General features: G+C 43.2%; 1 protein-coding gene across 2 annotated transcripts; it reads left to right on the top strand.

Annotated features, from left to right (window-relative positions):
• Positions 1-3,879: 3,879 nt before the first annotated feature.
• Positions 3,880-9,362, top strand: LOC136456930 (serine hydroxymethyltransferase 7-like). 2 transcript variants are annotated; one of them, XM_066456944.1, is made up of 4 exons: positions 3,880-5,295; positions 8,384-8,537; positions 8,691-8,792; positions 8,901-9,362. In XM_066456944.1, exons 1-4 carry the CDS (start codon positions 4,243-4,245, stop codon positions 9,122-9,124), a joined length of 1,533 nt encoding a protein of 510 aa, XP_066313041.1. In that variant the 5' UTR covers positions 3,880-4,242; the 3' UTR covers positions 9,125-9,362. The 2 variants fall into 2 exon arrangements, with proteins under 2 accessions (XP_066313041.1, XP_066313040.1); XM_066456943.1 differs by having other exon boundaries at positions 8,135-8,537.
• The last annotated feature ends 286 nt before the right edge of the window (positions 9,363-9,648 follow it).

Genomic DNA, 9,648 nt, shown 5'->3' with positions numbered 1-9,648 from the left:
CCCTTTCCCTGCTTCCTGGGCACGAAAGACACCCTCGTTTAGTTTGCGAAATTTGGAATTTGGGACTACTATAGCACCTTTATTTTTATTTGGTAAATGGTGTCCAAACATTAACTAATTAGGCTTAAAACGTTCGTCTCGCAATTTCCCACAAAACTGTGTAATTAGTTTTTCTTTTCATCTACATTTAATGCTCCATGCACGGGCCACAAATATTCGATGTGACAGGTACTGTAGCAACTTTTTAAACTTTTAGGCCCAACTAAACCAGGCGCATACTGCTACTGTAGTACAGTAGCCTAGCCTAGTGCTAACCGCTGGTAGTATCCATCCACCAGCAAAAATAATGTACACTCCTACTCAGGTGTTAGTGGACTAGTGGTACGCTAGCTATGGCCTTGAGCTCGAATCCTGCAACAGGAGTCGAGTTTTTCTTTTAAGTGCAAGACAATCTTCAACTTACTGTACAGATATTCACAGTCTACTTATGGGCTCAAATTACAATCAACTATTTTTTTCATATTTTTTAATTCTTGTACTTTAGCTAGTTATAACCTTTTTAAAAAAAATCGAAGGACTGAGCCGTTAGATCTTGAGATTTACAAAGTCATCACAGACGTCTCGCTGTCGTCTGTCGACGGAATGTCGCCTACCATTGAAAGCGACGTTAAATCCTGAAATAAAAATCCAGAAAAATACAAGCAACCGTGCTAAATCGAGGACTTAAACCCAAATGTCTAGATTCCACTAGGAGAAATCCAACCAACTAATCAATGATCACTTCGCTAGCTAGTTGAAGTCTACCTCTCTTCTCTCTCCTACTCTCCTCCCTCCACCTCAACATAGGAGTTGAGTTTGAGTCCCTAGGCCAGTTCTTACCACGACATCAAGTACGTACAGTTCGACTTAGGCCCCATTACGTACAACTTTTTCACCGGCTCAGGAAGCGTTGTTTGAGTTGTTTTTTTTTGGGCCAAATAAGGTAAAAATGAAACAGCTCCATTCGAGGAGTTTCTTTAAAACATGTTCTCACAAGGGGTGGATGAGATATGGAGCTGAAAATAGTAGCTTAGTTAGACCATACATGCAGGGACGGTTAGTTAGACCATACATGCAGGGACGGAGCTAGAATTTGACCATAGGGGGGCATTTTGGTTTACGAATAATAACCACACATGATAAAATATGCGCGCGTATATACACATATAAGTATATTGAGTTAGCAAGAGTATAAATAATAACCAAATCAATATTTGTTTTGCGATGCAAAAGAAAGTTAAAAGTCTAAAATGATACTGAAAATTATGGCAAAAGGAAAAAAATTAAATAGCCCTAAGTCTCTAATCTCTACCCAACTAGTATAATTCATAGAAAAAAATCATTGTAATAACGGGAATAAAAGAGAGGGGAAAGATAAGGCACTAATAATTAACGTCCTAACTAGCTAATTACTCGTATATTATGCAGATCAACTAAGATATTGTGTAGGAACAACTACAATAATAATAATAAGAACAAAATAGAGGGAGAAGATAACATAAATATTAGACATAAATCTCATAGATATCAATAAAGACTAACACAAAGAAGAGGTGATAAATAAATACAACACTAATTAGTATTTTTATTAGCTAATTAAGGAGTTATATAGTGGGGCACTATGGAGGTCTGGGGTTGGGGGGTGCGTTGGGCCCCTGGCCCCCTTCCCTCTGCTCCTGCATGCATGCACATGTAGAGATGTCTTCAAAATAGTTTTATCTCCATGGATAGAGCTGCTCGTTGAGAAAAAAAAAGTGATTTTATTAGTGAAGTAGAGTAGTGTCAAACAGTACATGCGATGAGGTGGGACGAGGTTAAAAAAATCTGTACACTCCGAATCTAGTTAGATGCCACAGTCCAAATCAAAAGCAAGCCTTCGAACTCAAAACTTCGCTTCAATATTATCCATTTATTTAGTTCAAAGCTCTCACGTGCAAGAAGCCAATTACGCAAGCCGATGTCCAAGCGATCGACCAAGCCCAATTTGATAATGTGAAGCACACTTTTTAGATGGACATCGTGACGTACTAGAACAAGTGCGCTAGTACTGTACTCTATCCATTTTAAATTATAAGTTACTTTAACTTTTTTTATATATCTATTTGACATATAGTAAAATTGATAAATAAAAAAGTCAAAGCGACTTATAATTTAAAATAGAGGGAGTACATTGTTTTTTTATAATGCTACATTGAGACGTAAGCACAAACGTCGCAAATCCATTTCTTCAATCATAAAAAAACTGTGCGCCTTTTTCACGCTGAACTACATCTAATCTAATACTATAAGGGGTTGTTCGGATTCCTTCGTTTTAGAGGAATTAAAATCTATATGATGGATTAGGCTATTTGACTTGAAATTTGACATTCCATAACTTTTCCAAATTCACAAATAAGTCTATCTTAAATTTATAGGGTGGGAGATGAAAATTGATTCTATAGATCACTATGCTATAATTCTACTCTCCAACTTATAGCACACTCTTCAATCACTTCTCTATAATAGAAATACAACATATAAATATGTCCCATGCATGTCTAACAACAAATATACAAATATATTTCATATATAACTATATTAGCTTAATTAATCTATGTCTAAATTATAATTAATAGAATGAATTCGATTCTAAGCATCCAAACGAACTCTAAGATAGGTTGGACCGGGCGTCCGAGGGACGTTTGGCACGGCTTCAACATTAAATTTCATGAGTGTGCTTTATAGCTTTACCAGCCAAACGTTTTTTTCGCGTAACTGTTTCACCATGAAGCTGCGGATTTCCCATTTGAGAGGAGAGAGAAAAGAGATAATTTTTTTTTAAAAAAAAAGCTTCACCTGGCTTTGCATGCTCCCATGAGACCCTTGGGTGAGGGTGGGCGGATTTGCCTCCGTGCCAGAGGGGCGGAGGCGGGGACACGCAGGTACGAGGCCGACGCTTGGGGGGAGGGGGGGGGCGTGCATGCAAACATTTCGCTCGGTTCAACAAAGAAGAGAAACTGTTTTATGAAACGTTGTTCTAAACAACAGCGACTTCACTAGCAGAGTCGCTCATGTAACTAAAGCCAATAAAAAATATTAGGCCAGTACGAAACGTTGTTCTAAAACAGTAGCAACTTCACTGACATAGTCGCTCATGTAACCGAAGCCGACAAAATTTGTTAGGCCATTACGAAACGTTGTTCTAAAACAGTAGCAACTTCACTGGCAGAGCCGCTCATGCAACCGAAGTCGACAAAAATTGTTAGGCCATTACGAAACGTTGTTCTAAAACAGTAGCAACTTCACTGATAGAGCCGCTCATGCAACCGAAGTCGACAAAAATTGTTAGGCCATTACGAAACGTTATTCTGAAACAGTATAACCTCACTGATAGAGCCGCTTATACAACCAAAGCCGACAAAAATTGTTAGATCATTACGAAACGCTGTTCTAAAATATTAGCAACCTCACTGGAAGAGCCGCTCATGCAACCGAAAGTCGACAAAAATTATTAGGCCATTACGAAACGTTGTTCTAAAACAATAGCAACTTCACTCGTAGAGCCGCTCATCCAACCGAAGCCGACAAAAATGGTTAGACCCCTGATTAGGCAACTAGAAATTCACGGTGACTGACTGTTTAGGCCCACTTCCAGTCGCCCACGACCACAACGGCTCGGGTTCAGGTCCAAGTCCAACATGATGCGGCCAGTCGGCCAGAGGCCATAGCCCAGCCGGCCCTCGCGGGCACGTGCCCGTCCTCCCGTCCCGATGGCAACAGCACCCACCGGCCACCGTCTCCGGCCGGTTCCCCGTCCAGGTTCTTCCTCCTTGCTCCGATCCCCTATTTTGGCTATTCCCATCGACCACATCTCACATGACCACATCACACCACGCCACACCACCACCAACCCTTCCCTTCATCAATTGGAGCACGGCGCCCATTCATTCCCCTCTCCTCTCCTCAGCTGCGTGCCTCCGACTCCACCGATTCCACCGCGTCATCTCGTGCTTCCCAATTCCCATAGCCCCGGTTGATCCCCAAAGGTCCATGGTTTCCTCCGCCGCCGCGTCGCCTCTCGTAGCCACCGCTGACTCTGCTTCCTCCTGCGTCGCCCACCTCCGCTGCTGCTCCTGTCGCGTTGGTTGTTGCTGTTGTTGTTGAAGACGCGTAGCTCTCTAGGGTTCGTTACTTCTCGCCGATCGAATCGGGAATTGGTAAGGTATGGATCTCTCGCGGCCCGCATCGTCGGACCTCTCGCTCGGGCTCCACTCTCACGGTCACACCCACGCCCACGCCCACGCCGCTCGCGTGCACGCGGTAGCCGCGCCGCTGCGCCTGTTCGACGACGCGGAAGACCCGAAGCCGGAGCGCGTCGTGGCCGGGGAGGCCGACGCGGAGAGGGACGACGACGACGGGGGCGACCAGCACTTCTCCCTCCTCGGGCACTCCCTCTGCGTCAAGCGCCCGCGCCGCGCCGTCAACGGCGGTGGGGGCGGGGACGGAGAGACGTCATCCTGCTCGTCCACGTCCGCGGCGCTGCGCCCCGCCAAGCGGCAGGCGACGGGGGAGGGCAGCGCCGCGGATCTGGAGACCCGCCGCGCGGCGGTCCGCGCCTGGGGCAACCAGTCGCTGGCGGAGGCCGACCCGGATGTGCACGCGCTGATGGAGCAGGAGCTGGACCGCCAGGTGCGAGGCATCGAGCTCATAGCGTCGGAGAACTTCGTCTGCCGCGCGGTGCTCGACGCGCTCGGCAGCCACCTCACCAACAAGTACTCCGAGGGGGCCCCGGGTGCTCGCTACTACGGCGGGAATCAGCACATCGACGCCATCGAGCGGCTCTGCCATGAGCGCGCCCTCACTGCCTTTGGTCTCGACCCTGCCTGCTGGGGCGTCAACGTGCAGCCCTACTCGTGCACGTCTGCCAATTTGGCTGTCTACACTGGGCTCCTTCAACCCAAGGACCGCATCATGGGGCTGGAGCCACCGTCGGGTGGCCATGTTAGCCATGGTTACTACACGCCCAGTGGTAAGAAGGTGTCAGGTGCCTCTATTTTCTTCGAGAGCATGTCGTACAAGGTGAACCCACAGACTGGGTATATTGATTACGACAAGCTCGAGGAGAGAGCAATGGATTTCCACCCGAAAATTCTCATCTGTGGTGGGAGCTCTTACCCCAGAGAGTGGGACTTAGCACGGATGAGATTGATTGCTGATAAGTGTGGTGCAGTGCTTCTTTGCGACATGGCACATATCAGTGGGCTTGTTGCAGCAAAGGTACATATCTACGTTGAAGCATTTATTTTTATCTTACAGTTAGTTTATTGTATCCTGCTTAATAATGTGTGCAAGAGTAATACGAGTACATCTTAGGTCCACATTTTGCAGCCTGTTCGGGAGGCCGTATCGTATCGTGGATTATTTACTGCTGGCTGGTTTGGTGTGAGAGAAAAACACTGTTCCTGGCTGGAAATTTACGATCGTTTACGAGCAAGCGAACAGGCTCTTGATCTTACAGTTACTATGACTGTATACTGCTTAGCATCGAACGGAATTGTACCTCTTAGTGTTGTATACTTGTATGGACTAGGATTGCAGTTACCAGCTACCGCTGTGTTCTTATTTCCAAAGGCCAGAAGGCTTTTGTTGCCATTTAGGTTACCATTTCATGCATTTAATTTGACTGTATCTTGCTAAACAATTTGGTTGAATGGTATAGTCTTACGAACCGTTTGGTTCAGTAGCTGTAACGTAAATGGCAACGGTAATGATTCACATTCGATTGGGAGCGGTAACAAGTTTGAATAGACCGGTATCAGTTCCCAGCGTGATCTGGCGTGACGGCTTGACTTAAAAAACATTATTTAAGGGGGTGTTTGGTTACGGGCCATGGCCAGCCACGCCGTAGGTTCGGCAGCGCCACACCCGTGTGGTGAGAAGAATGGCCGCCACACGCCACACCTACGTGACAGACAAAACGACAAGCTAGGGAGGAAAACGACAGCTGTGGCAGCCAAAGTTTACACGGCAACCAAGCAGCTGCCAAAGTTGCCGAACTTTTGGCGTGGCAAGTTGCGGCGTGCAACCAAACACGCCCTTAATGTCATCTGTTACCCATGTAATCGAGTCACGTTACAAATACGTCAACCAAACAACACCTTAGAGATACCTCTCATCCTAGTACTTTATTACCCTCTAGAAGATTTTTGTCAAAAGCTAGAGTTTGTTTTGTTGATTATTTTGACTAGAAGTAAATCCTACTGTTAAAACCTTGAAGCTTGATAAAGATCGCAGAGCACAGCATTCATTTTCTTTTGGTCCATAAATTATTCGTTGAACTACCTTGGAAGATTCAAAACACAAACTTCCTATGTCGAATGGAAGTTACTATATTGGTCTTTCACCCTGACAAAATATTTAAGTCACTGTGATTGAAGTTAGTACTGATTCTAGGACTTCCATTTTTTCCCTTGTCCAAGGTTGTTGCTACCTTATTCATCAGGAATTTTAAACCACTAAATGCATGATCGATCATGATACCTGGTCAATTGGTTAGGTTGGCACTGTAGCCTGAATTTGATGTTTGAGCGCATAAAGTAACATTTCCATTTGAATTTGGTCCTGAGTTTGGTTTTAGTACCTGATGTCAGCTGAATGTGAATTAAGGCAGTGTGCTTGGCCAATCCTCAGTTTACCTGAACGATGAAGATGCTTTATATGGCTAGTATCCATTGTTGTGTTTTGTCTATGATGGGAACTTCCTTGTAATTGTAAATGATTATCTAAGGTGTTTTTGAATTTGCTTACCATAGTGATGAATCATGATTCACATGCTTGTTACTTCTCAGTGCAATGAGAAACCTAACCCAATTCTTTGTGCCTCAGTAAGTTAATAGAGAGTCACATCTTTTGTTTATGCAACTCCCTTTTATAACTAAGAATGTTGCATCTGTAATAAGCATTTTGTTTTGCTTTAGCATATCAGATACTAGGAGGATACCCCCGCGTTGCTGCGGGGATCATGGATGATTTGGAATGAAATTAGATGACTTAAAACTTAAAAGGGATAAATTATTATTAATGATTTCTAGTGGATGGTGTGGTATGCTGTCGTGGCAAATAAATGCATGTTTGTGGATGTTGTGGCTTGTTGGCATGGATAGTTTGCATGAATAGAAAGATGTCATAATTGCATGTACTCGTGGGCTCTTGATGTGGATGGCTTGCATGTTAAGATAGAAGGCTAGTGGGGTTTATGATTATAAAATATATAGAAATATAGAAATAGATATAGATATATAGATTGCTTATATTTCTATTATTCTTATTGCTTGTAGTTGTAGCTCCAAACAAGGTTGAGAAATACCATATGTGGGTATTCAAATATTTGGATCTTGATCTCCTTAGATCTTGTTCGGTTAGCTAGGAATCTACCCAGGAATCGTTCTAGCTCATCAAACGTTATATAAATTAGCCAAGATTCCTGGTAGGAATTGTTCCAGGGCATGGTTCCTGGGTAACCGAACGATGCCTTAGGCTGCAAGAACCATCGTCCAATGAAACTAATTGAATCGAACTCCTCCCTCTTAACACACACTTGAGTACTTAACCTCTCTCAGGCACTCTTGCATGTTCCTGAAAGAGCTTAAGTGAAAGTGTTCCCTTGTTGACTGTAGCATGCTACTTATGGTTGTTCCATGTGATGCAAATCATGCTCGTATTGAAGAAAACATTTAATGTCTGTATTATTGCCACACATACACACACTACCTACATACACATGAAAGTGCATAAGTGAAAAGTGTTCCCTTGTTGACTGTAACATGTCATTTGTGGTTGTTCCAGGTGATGTAAATCGTGTTCACTTGAATAAACCATTCAACTTGTGTATTATGGTCCTTCGTACACCATGTTGATTTTAAACTTTTATTGCAGCCATCCTAAATCCTAAATTCATGTTTGGTTGGGTGATATATACACTAGTTTAATGCTTTGATGTCCTTCATATGGTATATAGATTGTTTGCCCTTTCTGTTTTTGTATGGTTGTATTAGAGACCATAGACTGATCATTGAGGATAACTGTCTGCTGATAATGGAGTACTGCGCCTTTGTAGGAATGCCGTAGCCCTTTTGACTACTGTGATGTTGTTACGTCAACTACCCACAAGAATCTTAGGGGCCCTAGAGGTGGTATAATATTCTTCAGGAAAGGGAAAAATTTAAGGAAACGAGCTGGATCTTTTTCTCAAGGAGATGATAATGAATACGACTTCGAGGATAGGATAAATTTTGGTGTTTTTCCTTCGCTGCAAGGAGGACCCCATAATAATCATATTGCTGCCTTGGCTATAACTCTGAAGCAGGTAGCAACTCCTGAATATAAAGCATACATTCAACAAGTCAAGAAAAATGCTCAGGCTTTGGCATCAGCTTTGCTTAGAAGAAAATGCAGATTGGTTACTGGGGGCACAGATAACCACTTGGTACTTTGGGACCTCAGAACTCTTGGCTTGACAGGTATAATTCTGCTTCCTTTGTGCCCCTTTGAAATGTTTACCTTCGTATAAAGGTTTGTACCTTTTGTCTTTCTTGTGCACTTTTAGTTTATATATATAATATGTGAAGGGCTGGTGCGTATTGGTTATGATGTCATTCTTTAATTTTGGACAGGTAAGATCTTCGAGAAAGTCTGTGAGGCATGCCACATATCTATCAACAAGACACCAATTTATGGGGATAACGGCTCGATATCGCCTGGTGGTGTGCGGATTGGTTAGTTCTTTCAACTCATATTTCTATTCTTTTTAGCCTTTTGTTCCCCTCTCCTTATATAAATGCAGAACTGTCAGTACTGATCAGCTTGATATCATGTTGCTATAGGAACACCTGCAATGACTACTAGAGGTTGCTTAGAAGAGGACTTCGACGTGATTGCAGACTTCCTCATAAGGGCTACTCAGATTGCTAGCAATGTTCTGAAAGAACATGGCAAAGTGCAAAAGGAGTTTCTAAGAGGCCTACAGAACAATAAGGATATTATAGAACTCCGAAATCAGGTTGAGGCATTTGCGTCACAGTTTGCGATGCCAGGTTTTGATGTTTGAATGTGCATATATTAGTCAGCAATTATCCAGATTCACAGCAACATCGCCATCCCTTCAGTTCCTCCAATACTAGCAACTATTGCTTTCAACTGCACAATGATTAGGAGAGTTTTTTTTATTAGTTGGTAGACGGTCCTGACTCTTGATTCAAAAAATTATGTACAGCAAGTTGTGATGAGTTATGTATGTTAACCTTGGTATGACGGGGTACTATACGAGATATTTTCTTGTCACTGCATCAGAATCTTTTGTTGCCTTTTAATACCTTTTGTTGCCGAGGCTGAATAAGCTTTAACCATATTATTTCTGGCTAACTATTAAACGATCGGATGTGGTAAATTGTATTGGGGCGTAGAACCAGTTTCGTAAGTTTGCAAACCCATCGAGAATCAAGTGTTCATGGCTTGTTGCATCAACTATTAAGATGCGACACTGTTCAGATTTTTCTGCTTTATTGTTCTTGCTTTCATGTCGGTCGTTTTATCCCTTTTTCAGATCCCAGGAGCCTCCGACGCTGGGTTTGC

The sequence above is a fragment of the Miscanthus floridulus genome, chromosome 6, assembly GCF_019320115.1.
Source record: "Miscanthus floridulus cultivar M001 chromosome 6, ASM1932011v1, whole genome shotgun sequence".
Classification (NCBI taxonomy): Eukaryota; Viridiplantae; Streptophyta; class Magnoliopsida; order Poales; family Poaceae; genus Miscanthus; species Miscanthus floridulus.
This window is presented reverse-complemented; position numbering and strand designations above follow the sequence as displayed.

Coding starts and splice junctions, on each gene's coding strand:
- LOC136456930 (XM_066456943.1), top strand. CDS start 4,243: ATGGATCTCTCGCGGCCCGCATCGTCGGACCTCTCGCTCGGGCTCCAC. Junction 5,296..8,134: donor GTGGGCTTGTTGCAGCAAAG/GTACATATCTAC, acceptor GCGCCTTTGTAG/GAATGCCGTAGCCCTTTTGA. Junction 8,538..8,690: donor CAGAACTCTTGGCTTGACAG/GTATAATTCTGC, acceptor AATTTTGGACAG/GTAAGATCTTCGAGAAAGTC.